Genomic DNA, 14,033 nt, shown 5'->3' on the forward strand with positions numbered 1-14,033 from the left:
CAGTTGTCATACCAAAAATTGATGTGTGTTCCATCCCCAATACACCAGGAGGTGAGTCTATTGAACAGATCCCACCCTTTCCCCACATTCTGCCAGATATTGGATCCTTTTGAGAACCTAGTTGGGTTAACTCTATTGGTAATGTACTTGTCTTTAACCAATCTAGTTCCCAAATTGTTTCCAGTGTGTAGTTTCCAACATAGTTTGATCATTTGGGCTTGGTTTAGAAGAATGGCTGATCTCACACTAAGTCCACCTAATTCTGGATCTCTACAAGCTTTTAGCCAAGCTACAAGGTGGGTTTTCTTACTTTGGCTACTTGAGTCCCACAGAAAGTTTGCACAAGTTTGGTCTATCTCCTGAAGAGTTTTTTGGGGGAGATACAGAGCTTGCATTGAGTAGCTAGCAATGGAACTGAGGGTGGACTTGATGAGGACTAACCTACCAGCTTTGCTAAGGCATTTAGCTTTCCATGATGCAAGTTTGCTCTTTATTTTCTTACAGATCTCAGAAGTTTGACTTTTAGTTGGTCTTTTGTCTGTAAGTGGGAAGCCTAAATATGTTCCTAAGTCCTCACTATGGTCTACATGAAGGGAGGTACAGAACAAGTCCTTCTGGTGTTGGCTAGTGTACTTAGAGAAATATATTCTGCTTTTGGAATTATTCATTTTCTGACCTGAGCATTCCCAAAAATTTCCTAAAACTTCTTTCAAACTATTCAAGGTAGAAGGTGAGGTGTCCCCAAAGAGTAACAAATCATCAGCAAACATTAAGTGAGTGATAGGAATTCCATTTTTCCTTAGACAAAAGGGTTTCCACTTTCCCTCAGAGGCAGCTTCTGTGATTAGATCAGATAGGTACTCCATGCATATTATGAAAATGTAGGGGGATATTGGATCCCCTTGCCTAATTCCCCTAGAAGTCTTGAAAGTAGGGGATGGTTTACCATTTATAATCACTGAGGTGAAAGGGGATGCAACACAGTTTAGGATTAGATCAGTTGAGTTTTTATCAAAGCCTTTCCTAGCTAAACAGAATCTAATGAAGTTCCACTCTAGTCTATCATAGGCCTTTTCTAAGTCAATTTTGAAAGCAAACCACCCATTTTTTCCTTTTCTTGACTTCATTGAATGGAGGATCTCAGAAGCTGCAATGTAGTTCACCTCACATCCTCTTCCAGGTAGGAAGCTGTTTTGGTTTGGGGAGATTATGTCCTTGAGGTGAGGTCTGATTCTATTGACTAAGATTTTGGATACAATCTTATAACTAACATTACACAGACTAATAGGTCTAAACTGCTTAATGGTTTCTGGGTGGTCAGTTTTGGGAATGATGCATATTGTGGTGTCATTTATGGTTTGGGGAAAGGATTTGGTCTGAAGCACATTGTCCACAAACTTATAAAGGTCCTGCCACAGGTTTCCCCAATGCTGTTGGTAAAAATAGGCATGTAATCCATCTATCCCAGGGGCTTTCAAGGGTCCTAGGTCAAACACTGCTTTCCCTATTTCTTCTACATTTGTGGCATGGTCAATGCAGATGTCACTTCTATAGTGGTGGTCTTGACAGGAGGGGATGTTGACTTCTGAAGAGAACAGGTTATAGAAGTAGGTCACAATATGGTTAACTAACTCATTCCCTTCTATGTCCCCACCAACTTCATTCTTAAGTCTTGAGATTTTATTCCTTCTCCTTCTAATTATGACAGAGGTATGGAAAAAGGTGGTGTTCTTATCTCCACTATTAATCCAGTTCTTTCTTGACCTAGCCATCCAAAAGGCTTCCTCTTGGTCATATATGAGGTTCAATTCTTTGGAGAGTTCCTCATATAATTCCAGAAGATGCTTACTGGTTGGCCTAGTCTCTAAAGCCTTTTGAGTGCCACTTATTCTGGAAGACAACTTTTTTCTTTTGTGGAAGATATTTCCTATGTTATTTTTAGCCCATGATTCCATTGTATCTGAAATGTTACTGAGTTTACTGACAAGTTCAGACCCATCCATACTAAGTTCAACATTAATCATGTTAGCAAACCCTGGTTCTGCATACCAGAGTGGTTCCAATTTGAAAGGCTTTTTACTGAAAACATTTTGATTTTTTTCTTGCTCAGTGATCAATTTAATGGGGTTGTGGTCAGAACTTTCTCTGGGGAGAGTGTGGACAGTAGTGTTTGGAAACAGATTTAACCAGTGCATATTAACCCAAGCCCTATCCAGTCTTTGATAAATAGGATTATCTTTCTGCTTATTAAACCAAGTAAACCTACTTCCTACACAACCAGCATCCACTAGCCCACATTTATTCATGGCATCAACAAACCGGTCAGCTCGATATTGTTTTATGGCATTTCCCCCCAATTTCTCAGAATGGCAAGTTATTTCATTGAAGTCCCCCATTACCACCCAAGGAAGATTTATATGATTGGACATATCTATTAGCTCACTCCATGATTCTAGCCTACTCTTATATTTAGTACTAGCATAGATTGCAGAAAGAAAAAATTTAAAGGGGTGGTTAGTGTTTACCTCAACCACACCATGGATAGCATGAAGGTCCTTTCCGATCAACTGAAAGTTGATGAAGGTTGGGTCCCACATGACTACGATCCCACCGGAGATTCCGTACGGCTCAGCAAGCACATAGTTCTCGAAAGGCGTATTCCTCATTATTCTTTCAGTGTGTTTGGGGCTGGTTTTGGTTTCAGTTAAGATGAGGATTTGGGGAAGGTGTTCTTTGTAGAGGTGGTTGATGTTTGCCTGGAATCCACGACGGGCAATTCCTCTGCAATTCCATGCGACAATTATCATTGGATCAGGGATTTTGTGAGTTCGTGAGAACTCCTTGTATTTCTTCTGGGTGAGAGGATCGGTTTTGTCTATGAACTCCTGACTCCTCTTTCTCCACAGGATTTGCTTCCTCACCACAAACTCCAACTCCATTTCGCAGTCTCCCTCCTCTATCTCCTTCACTGGGAGCACCTTGATTTCCACTTGTGGTAAGTCCTCTGTTGTTGAGATCACCATCAGCGCATTCGTTCCTTCTCCAAATGTTCCCCTGAGAATGTTCCTCTTGGTTAATTGCCAAGTCTTCCTGACTCTGGGGAGAATTGGGATTGGGTCGCTCAGAAATTCCAGTTCCGGTGGGAATACATCCCATCCCTCTCTTGCTTCCTTGCTGGTCATCCACCATCTCACAAACTTTTCCAAAACAGGGGAGAGTGCCTTCAGTGTTTTGAGATCCGGAAGATGGAAGGGTATTATCATACCGCCTTTTTTTGGCGACATTTCCATGTTGTTGTAGGGGGAGTCGAGCCATTGTGGCTCCATCATGAAGTGGCGTATCGCCGGTGGGTTGACATCGTGCCACTAGGAAGGGGTTCTGATGGTGAACCTCATGTTGTTGACATGGAACTCTGGTTAGGTCGGAATTGGTGCATCCTTGCACACATAATGGTTGAGAGAGTGATCTGCGGTGGGTTCTATGATCGGGAATGGAAACTCGAGTGGGAGAGGTTGGAAGGGAAGAGTGAACTTGGGGTTTGGTGTGTAGCGGCTGTAGAAGTATCGCTGGATGTATGGTGGTGGTTTTGTTAGATCCGTTTCCTCCGAGTCGCTTCCAAGATCGACCATTTGTTCATCGAGTGAGTTCGACATTTTTTGTTGGCGGTAGCTTCCTTGGTGGTTTAGGATTTGAAAGTGAAGAGTGGGGTGATGAGAGAGAAGGGGAGGGAAGAGTTGTATTGTTTTGATCTGGGTTAGAATTAGGTTTTAATGTGGATGAGAAGGTAAAAGGTTGGTCATGAGTAATTGTGATTGGTTGTATCTGCGGTGAAGAATGGATGGGTGAGATTGAATCTGGTTGGGTGGTGTCGATTGGGTTGATTATGGGTGAGAATAAATGGGATTGTTGACTTTCCATGTTTGTTTCAGCACAAACCGTTTTCACTTTTTGTGGGTTTCCTTGGCATTGTTTTTCAGCAATGGGCTGATTGGTTTGGGCCTTTTCTTTGCCTTTTTTCTCCAGTTGGGCTGAAAGCCTTGTGACCACCTTTTGGACTAGGACCGTGTGATTCTTTAGGAACCCAATAGGTTTTTTTGATTGTCCTTTTCGCGGCTTCCCTTTATCACCTTTCTCTGTTTTCTTCCTGTCAGTTTCCTTCTTCCTTTCTGGCACTACTTTTTTTGCGTTTCTTTTTGTTTTTTCTGCTGTTCCCTTCCTTGAAACATGGATCCAGGGGTTTTCAATGTCTTCTTGTTGTGTGATTTCTTGTGGTTCATCCACGTTTTGCGCCGTTTTTTCAACGGTACAGATTGTTTCTTTTTCTTTCTCCGAACTTCTCTTCTTTGTTTCCACAATTCTCATAGGGCATCTTTCACTCCCATGGCCAATTGTATTGCAAATTCAACAGAAATTTGGGAGTTCATCATACTGGATACTCTGCTTGAATGCACCTAACCATATACTTTCTTTCCTCTGTTTTGCCAGGTCTATCAAGATTTGGATTCTAGCAAACCTGACTCTGTTTTGTTCCAATGCATTCATGTCTGTCTTGATAAAATCTCCCATTTCGTTCGCAATTCTCTGCAAAATTGGTAGAGTGTGGAATTCAATAGGTAGCTCTGGTAATGATACCCAGACAGGGGCTTAGGAGATTATTGCTTGTGATGGTTTGAAACCCGGGGTCCATGGTTGTACTATTAGCATGTATCCCGCAATAAACCACGGTCCATTAGATAGAACTATCTCTCTTGCTTCTTCTGTCGCCATAGTGATGTTGTAGAAGCCTTTGCCTAGGGCAATTAGTTGAGGTTGTTGATGAAGCTTCCATATTCTTTGAACAGAGGACTTGAGGAACTCAACTGAAAATGATTTCCCAACAACTTTGATAGTAAGGGATCGAACCCATATTTCATACAGTGATGTAACTTCTTCTCTCCCCAAACTTATAAATGCTTCCACAGAGGGGTCATAGGTGGGGAGTGGGACAGTTGCGATGATGGAGGAGACCGTAGACACATTTCCGATTAAGGAGGTGGTGATAGAGCAGTAGAGTTTGGATTGGTGGGGTTGATGTTGGAGTATGGCTGCATATGATTTGTATGGTTTTTGGAGGGTGGATGTTAAGGGTTTCAGTTGTGGTTGGTTACCGTGGTTGCTGGTGACGTTCGAGAACTGTGCTGCTTGAGCGGCGGCTTCTTCGGTGGGATCTGGTGGTTGAGGGGGGGGTCTCTCTCTCTCGCTCTCTCTCCCTCTCTATAACATTTCTACACTTAAGTCTCTAGATTTAGTAAGTGTGATCACTTTATTTAGAGGACTACCTTATTCAGTGGTATTTTTCACTTTTTTTTGTAATTAAGAACAAAGGGGATCGCAACTTGTTAAGGTTAAAATTAGATCTCATGACCTCCTACATTCCTACAATCGAAAAGGATGATCTAACCACCTAAACTTATCCCTAATCGTCAATATTACTTCGTATTACTTTATATAATAGGTAAACTAAAATTATATATATATATATATATATATATATATATATATATATATATATATATATATATATATATATATATATATATATATATATATATACTCAAATGAGAAGAAACCTTATAATGGGAAAAATGAGAAGGAATTTCGATCACTTGATCTACTAAATCTAAGGGAGCAAAATCTTTTCGTGTTTTGGTACAGAGTCCACTATAGTAGTAATTTTGGAAACTAAATTTCAAATCCATCTTTTTAGTAAACCACCACGTGTTATGAAATTATTTCTATGCTCTTTCTCTGAGTAAATAGATCTGCAGGTCCCTAAACTTTGCCAAAAGGAGCAATTAGGTCCCTCAAGTTTCAAAATGAGCATTTAGGTCCCTGCGTTTGGATGGAATCCGCTGCTTTTTGTTTTCCGTCACTAACGTCCGTTAAAATGCATTTAAATTAAAAGGAAACTAAATAAAAGGCACTAAACGACAAAAAAACAGTTACATTTACCATTTACCAATAATTAAATAAAGGGAAATTCATTTCAGTTAGCTTTTTACAAAAATATAGCCGTTGAGGCTCTCAAAAAACAGAGTATTTAACATTCCATGGCAAATAAAACACTTAAAAATTTTGTAGAACGTGAATTATGAATTTTGTTACAATTTACAATTAGACGTTGCACTTACCGATATGTCCAATATTTCATGCTCCTGAATCTAATTTATTTATCAAGTTTAGATGTGTGTTCAAGCCCGTCTAATTAATTAAATAAATGAACATAAACGAGCTTGTTCACGAGCTTGTAACATGAACGAGCATGTTTGTGTTCAGATCATGTCCAAACTGATTTGTTTAATGAGCCTCATTTTGTATTCTATCTCGTCTCAAAGCTAAGCTCGCTCATCAGAGTATTATTTAACGAAATTCAATTAATGGTCATACTCGTTAGATAAGAGGACGTAAAAGAGCTTCGTCCGAGTAAGGTAATGAACCTTAATACGGAGTATGTGTTCAAACTAGGCACATATACGGAGTATGTATCCACTGTTCTGGAAATTTAAACATTTGTATTAGATACAAGTTGCATTTCAGACGCACTATATTTAATTTGGTCTTCCTTGGTCTACTAACTACTCCTAAGTATTTAATGAGGAGCATTGAGATGTGAGAAACAGCTTATCTTCCATTGGTCTTCCTTGACTATATAAACACAAGGAGGTTGGCTTAAAGCATTACAACAAGACTATATTTAATTTGGTCTTCCTTGGTCTACTAACTACTCCTAAGTATTTAATGAGAAGCATTGAGATGTGAGAAACAGCTTATCTTCCATTGGTCTTCCTTGACTATATAAACACAAGGGGGTTGGCTTAAAGCATTACAACAATATTCATCTCTTATATCTTGGTTTGTATTCAATACTCCATATATATTTATTCTTCTACTCAACAACCCAGTTTTTTTTCCTTTCAATTCATCACAACACAATGAATATCTTCTTAACCATAGAAGATTTCGTATACAAATATCACCCCCCATATCAGAAAATAAAAATTAGTCATAAAAAAAACACGACCGTAGTTTCTCTGTCTAAGTAGCCTTCCAATGTCATGCTTCCATGACCCCTTGTTGAGTCATTCTCAAAGGGGTTGTGAATGTTGGAGAATCCTGAAAAGCAGATCATCGAATGGTGAGGAAATCATTTTTCGATGAAGTGAAGCTTGGGTTCGACAAAGGCGTGTTGTGAAGGGATCCACCTCGTGGGGCCTCACCTCGAGAGTTCTAGATCATGGCCATCAAACCAAGGCTTCAAGCAGTACATGAAACGAATGGATGGCATGTGAACAGAAGGTACGCGAGGCAGTTGGTCTGTATCCCAGCATGTCTGTATCCCGGGCCGAACAAACGTGAGTCGGATCAAATTGTGCATAAATGGTATCCGTTACTCGGTTGGTCTTATGTTATGGTTCAAGTGTATTACCCTTTTGAGGATTGGGTTGGCAACGGGTATTTACTAGCCTTGTACAGTGGGGAAGGACCATTGTCATGTAACTAGATTATCCTTTATTAATATATGTTGTGATTTTGTGTTTAATAAGTTAAGTGTAAGAACTATTTGTAATCACATCGACACTTGATTTTTAACTACTTAGATATCTCATAGGATTTTGCCTTGGGATATTTGATGTATATTAGACTTCTAGTCATATTAATGAATTAGGACTCGATCATATTGTAATCCCTATATCATTGTTCAATGGAATACACTGCCATCTTCCACCAAATGATCAATCTATTTGTTTAGGGGGATTAGATCTCAGTTTTTTCTTTCTCGGAATTAATCAAGATCAAATATTTTAGCATCTCTTTTAATATATTTTGTTAATTTTTATTGTAGATGTATAGGGTTAAATTGCTCTGTTATGATGAAATGTGTAGGGTGAAAAAGCAAATGAAAAGGCTAAAGAACTTGAAAAAGCTAAGTCAAAATCAAAAGAAGCTATTTTAAATCATTTATACACATGTAAATTGATTTCCCTTTATTTAAAATCAGTTTTATTATTATTTAATTGAACTCAACGGAAAATGTAACGGTTTTAATAAAAATAGCTTATTCCATCCATTTTGAGGGACCTAAATGCTCCTTTTGAAACTTGAGGGACTTAACTGCTCCTTTTGGCAAAGTTAAGGGACCTCCAGACCTATTTACTCCTCTTTCTCTCCCCCTCTCTTGTTCCCCTGTCCCATGATACTAAATCTGCCATAGATGTTAAAAGCTTGCATAATTATTTTTCTCTCTCCTCTCCTCCTGACCAGTCACCGGACCTCCGCAACCACCCACGATAATTCTGCCAAATCCAAAATCAAAACTTCCATTTATTTCATTTGTAGTGAAGGAGAGAAATTATCCATGGAAGTGAAAGATGGAGGAGAGAGAAAGATCGAGGTGGATCATGAATCGTGATTATATGATAATTTGGGCATTTGATAAATTTCTTTTGCTCATTTGTATTGCTCATTTGAACAAAATGAGCAAATTGTTTTGCACATTTGAACAAAATGAGCAAATTGTTTTGCACATTTGAACAAAATGAGCAAATTGTTTTGCACATTTGAACAAAATGAGCAAATTGTTTTGCACATTTGAACAAAATGAGCAAATTGTTTTGCTCATTACACAAAATAAGCTATTTTTCGAAATCTCTCTTTACTATATCTGCTCTCAATCGTCCCAGACAACAAATCAATAAGGTTAGGTTAGATCTTTAGATCCCAGACAACATATCAATTAGGTCCCAAACAACATATCTGCTCTTAGTCATCCTAGAAAATCACATGAAAAATCAACAAATTAGCTCACACCATCATAATTCATCAAGAAGGAAAAAATCACACGAACAATTGAAAATAAAATGATGGAAACTACACAGTATTGAACGAATCGAGATTGATAAAAAAATAAGCAACAAAGAAAGAGGAGGGAGAACAGATTGAATATGGAGGAGACAATGAAAGTGGGTTTAGTTTATGTTGGGTTTTTTTTTTACATTGATTCAATAATTGATTCATGATTCAATTGGTTGGTCATCTCCAAATCAACGGGATAGAGAATTTGTACTTCTCATTAACACAAATTATTTTGATAATTAACTACATTAGGGGAAGCTAAGGTTGTAGATCGGCTAGGAGAGATAAAGGGTAATTGATGTTGGTGATGTTGGTTTTTTGTGCGAGATGAGCTGAGATCTTTGAGGTTGATTTTTTGTGGGAGATGAACTGGACATACAAATAGGGAGGAGAGAGAAAAAGGGAGGGGCTCTAGGTGGGATTTTGTTTTGTCCGATCTTCAGCATTGGTTCAATTGTTTTGTTTATTCTAGTTTTTAATTATAATGTCTTCGATCATAAACCGTTGGATTAATTTGTTTGAACGGTCAATATCCCTTCTCATTCTTCCTATTATAAGGATCTTCTCATTGGAGGAGAACCATATATATATATATATATATATATATATATATATATATATATATATATATATATATATATATATATATATATAACAAGTATATATTTATCAAGCTCAATACTTGTAACGGCCTGTTAATTTCTTCCATGACCTCAATATTGATGAACTTAAATTATTTTTGCTAAAGATAAGTTAGTTATTTACACTGAATTTAAATTATTTAATCTATTGCCTTTAATTTACAACGAGTTCTACTTCCGGTCGTTTATTTGTAGTTGCAACTTTTATATTATTGGCAACTTTATCCATTTAAGTTTACCAAACTAGTATTATTCATATTCAACAACTGATAGAAATTTGAGGACGCACGCGAAAGTTTTGATGGACCCGAATAATATAACAAAATTGTATTTTCATCATTGATTATATTAATAGGAATTGTACAACAATATTTGCGATAGCTCATGTCTCTCACTTATCTCTTTGGTAGAACCTTTGTTTCTACCCCTCATATTTTGTGGAGCTCTCTTGATTAGCCCTCTTGATTAGCTCTCTTGATTAGTGAACCCTAAACTTATGCACATACAACCTATTTATAGTTGGTGTATCCTACTTTCTAGATTTTTCTACATTTATCTAATATTACATAATTCCACATCACATGTCCTAGATGCTTCTAGATACACCATCACTTGATTTTTCAATACTCATGTAGATTTTTCTAGAGTAACCTCTAACAACCCACCATTTCCCCTCATAATATCTAAAAACGGAAACATGAATGTAGTTTATTATCTATCCGACCATCCACTTGAGTTGCAAAAATTTGGGTAAACAATAAAGATTACAACTAAAACAAAACAGATGAATAAGTACATATCTTGTTACAAGAGGAAAATTATCATTATACTGCCTCGTCTTCAAAATGTTCTTTAACATTGTTATTTTGAGTTGGCACTATATACAATTCTAATTTGACCGTCAATTATCCTTTTATATGTAAAGAAAAATATAGTTATATTCGATGTTGTGAAAAATGCTCTAATATGTATGTATTTTTGAAATATCGATTTTTTTATATTTCTGCGAATATACCATTAGAGATATATATGCTCAAAGTTATAGGTAAACAAACATAAAACTAGTTGATGTCGTAGTTAGTGCAAGATGATTTGCATGATTGGACAATTGGATAGTGTAAGATTTTTTTTTTTTCGTTATAGTTATTGGTCCACAATGAGTACATCAAATTGTTTTCACATTGAACTACCAAAATAATTGAGTATTGTCTTGTAAAAATGCGATTAGGCCTTGTTCTCTTTAATTTATAAGGGTCTTATTTTCGGGTATTAAAAGTTCAGATAAGTTTAAATAAGTTAAATAGGTCCTATAAATTCCTATAAGTTCTTATAAAGTTTTAATAAAATATGTAATATTATGATTAGTTGCGTTGTTATATTAAATAAATTATATTTATATTATTATATTAAAACATATGGTTATTAATATTGACGATAATAATTATCAATGATATGTAAGTATTAATTAATATGTTATTATTAATTGCTAACAAATATAATTATAAGGGAAAAAACTTAATAAACCCTTTTAAAATTACGTGTACATCACAAATAAATTAACAATCTTTTCGGTGAGAAGCAAATAATGATAATATTACTTCTTTAAATCATTTCATTAATTGAAAGTAATAACTTCCATTAATGATAATATTATTTCTTTACATCAATGCGTTAATTGAAAATAATAATTTCCAATAAACTTATTACTTCTTTACATCAATGCATTAAGTAAAATACTCGTAGGAAATATCAAAGAGTTGTTTTTCGTCCGTGATAAAGTTCAATTATGTAGTATAATTAAAGAGGTTTATTAAAGAGTTAATCACAAATATTTTTTTTACAAATCGGTCGAATTCGTACTTGGATTTTATAAATTTTGTATAATTATTATAGTGCTATAATTTGTATTATTAATAACAACCTAAAAACACAATTCTTAATCGGAAAAATTATTTTTTACCACCTAAAAAATTGAAAAATAAAAAACTAAAACTTGTATTTTACTCCCTCCATTTCTAAATGTTGTATCCATTTGGAATCTTGGGGGGTTTTTAAGAAAAATAGAATCTTGGTTTGTATGGGTATAAGTGTAATGATTGGGTGTAAGAGAAATGATTGTGTGTAAGAATGTGTAAGAGATTCTTTTTTAAAGAATAAAGTAAGGAGAGAGAAAATATTAAAGAATTATGGGAAATGGAATATTTTCAATTAATTAATCAAAAATCAGAAAAAATCTGATTGAAGTGGGGACCAAAGTACATGAGTTGGATTTATTTCATCCAATGAGAGTTAAGCAACAAAATAAAAAACGGAGGGAAGACTTCCCAAATTGGGAAAGTCCACTTCCCTTTTTACACTTCCCTCCAAAAACAGAATTTCAGCCAAAAGTTTTCCCTCCAAACTTTTTCCCTCCAAACTTTCTACATTTACCACACACCCTTTATAAATAGGGGTCAATTTCTACCAAAAACCCCTCATAAATTCCAACTGTTTTAATATCAACAACAACAAAAAACCAAAGGCAATAAATGCACTATAATTAATCAGCAAGGGGACATTAATGGCTTCAGATCAAGAGGAGGACGAGTTCCTCGGTTTTTCCGATGATGAAGGAGACGGCACGAACTCTGATTCAGATTATGATGATGATGAGGCAACCCAAAATGCTGAAAGTGAAGTAAATGCTCATCAAATTGGGGACTTTGAGCATAATCAACAATTGCCAGATCTTAATGAAGTGGGACAAGAATATGCACAAGAATGTGAAGTGGGATCACAGCATACATCAGGTATATCAGATAACCACTCAGTTCCATTTTTGTTTGATTTGAACATGCCAACACAACAAGAGTTCCCACCATCTCCAATTCATCAAACAGAAACAGAGCAAAATCATCATAAGCCTAGAACCCCAAGGATTAACAACGAATTAAGGTTGGAAATCTTGTTGTTCCTTCTCTTAAGAAAAGAAAAGCATTCAGATGAACTCATTCATGGGACAAATAGGCAGGCTGTTATAAAGTTTGGTTACACAAGGAAGACAATTAGACTAATATGGCAGAGAGCATTGGCACATAAGGCAGCCATGGATTCGTATTTCTATGATAGCAAATATCACAACTGTGGGAGGAAGAGAATTCAAGTAACATATGAGTCTATAGCCTCCATACGCATGGGGGATAGAACAACCATTATTGATCTTGCAAGGATGATCAATTTGAGTCCCACAACAGTTTGGAGAATGGTGAAAAGAAAACAGATAAAACCACATTCAAGTCCCTTGAATCCAGGCATTTCAGAAGAATGCAAGATGGCAAGGATGAAGTGGGTACTTGGTCTCTTAATGGACTACTCAATACCAAATGATCCCACATATTACAGCATGTATGATTTCATTCACATCGATGAGAAATGGTTCTATCTTACACAAAAAGTCAAAGAGTTTATTTAGCAAACAATGAACCATTTCCACACAGGAAGGGAAAATCAAGAACTAAGATTCCAAAGTTCATGTTCATGGTAGCAGTAGCAAGGCCAAGGTGGGGACAAGATGGGCAGTGTGAGTGGGATGGGAAACTTGGTATATTTCCATTCACAGATGCAGTGGCAGCAAAGAGAACATCCAAAAACAGAGTGAAGGGGACAATTGAGACTAAACCAATCAAGTCAGTGAATCAGATTGCAACTAGGGCCATGCTAATCAACTACCTAATCCCAGCAATTAAAGAGAAATGGCCACCACATGAGGGGGAAAAGGTGATATACATCATTCAAGACAATGCAAAGGCACACATTTTGCAAAATGATCAAGAATGGCAGCAACATTACAAGCAAGATGGCTTTACATTGATATTGACTCAGCAGCCAGCAAACAGTCCAGATTGTAACATATTAGACTTGGGGTTCTTTAGGTCAATTCAATCACTAATGCACAAAAAGATGCCTAAAACAGTTGAAGATTTAAGTGGTGCTGTGACTGAGGCATATAATGAACTGCATGCAAAGACTCTATCTAATGTGTGGATGTCACTTCAATATGTTGGAAATGAAATTTTGAAACACAAGGGGGACAAAAACTACCAACTCCCACACAACAAGAAAAATATTTTAGAAGATGAGGGGAATCTGCCAGAACAAGTTAAGGCCCCAAGGTGGGTTGTGAATGAATGCAAACAACTTGTTGATGAATGGAGAGCAAATCAGTGAAGTATAAAGCAAGAACGAGAGATTACTTTTTGTGTTTTGGGAACATGTTTTAAAAGTTACAAGAACAAACAGAATGTCACTTTTGTAAGCTTGAATGAAAGCATCACATGTATTTAAAACATTTTGGAAGCAACATATCAACTGGAAGAATGAATGAATCAATTTATTGTTGTTAATCTTTAGTTTTTGTTCATCATACTCACATATTTGTACTTATTCATGTACATGGCATAATCACGTATGATTTCAGGATAAGTCAAAATCATAAGGGAACATGTACATGGAAGCAATAAC

At 36.3% G+C, this 14,033-nt stretch overlaps 1 protein-coding gene across 1 annotated transcript; it reads left to right on the plus strand.

The window, feature by feature from the left end:
* Positions 1-13,049: 13,049 nt before the first annotated feature.
* LOC110787724 (uncharacterized) lies at positions 13,050-13,739 on the plus strand. Its single transcript, XM_021992371.1, has one exon. The coding sequence runs from the start codon at positions 13,050-13,052 to the stop codon at positions 13,737-13,739; it is 690 nt and encodes a 229-aa protein (XP_021848063.1).
* The last annotated feature ends 294 nt before the right edge of the window (positions 13,740-14,033 follow it).

This window comes from Spinacia oleracea, chromosome 4 (assembly GCF_020520425.1).
Source record: "Spinacia oleracea cultivar Varoflay chromosome 4, BTI_SOV_V1, whole genome shotgun sequence".
NCBI lineage: Eukaryota > Viridiplantae > Streptophyta > Magnoliopsida > Caryophyllales > Amaranthaceae > Spinacia > Spinacia oleracea.

Bases quoted from the DNA above. Each gene is read 5' to 3' on its own strand.
- LOC110787724 (XM_021992371.1), top strand. From the start codon at position 13,050: ATGGTAGCAGTAGCAAGGCCAAGGTGGGGACAAGATGGGCAGTGTGAG.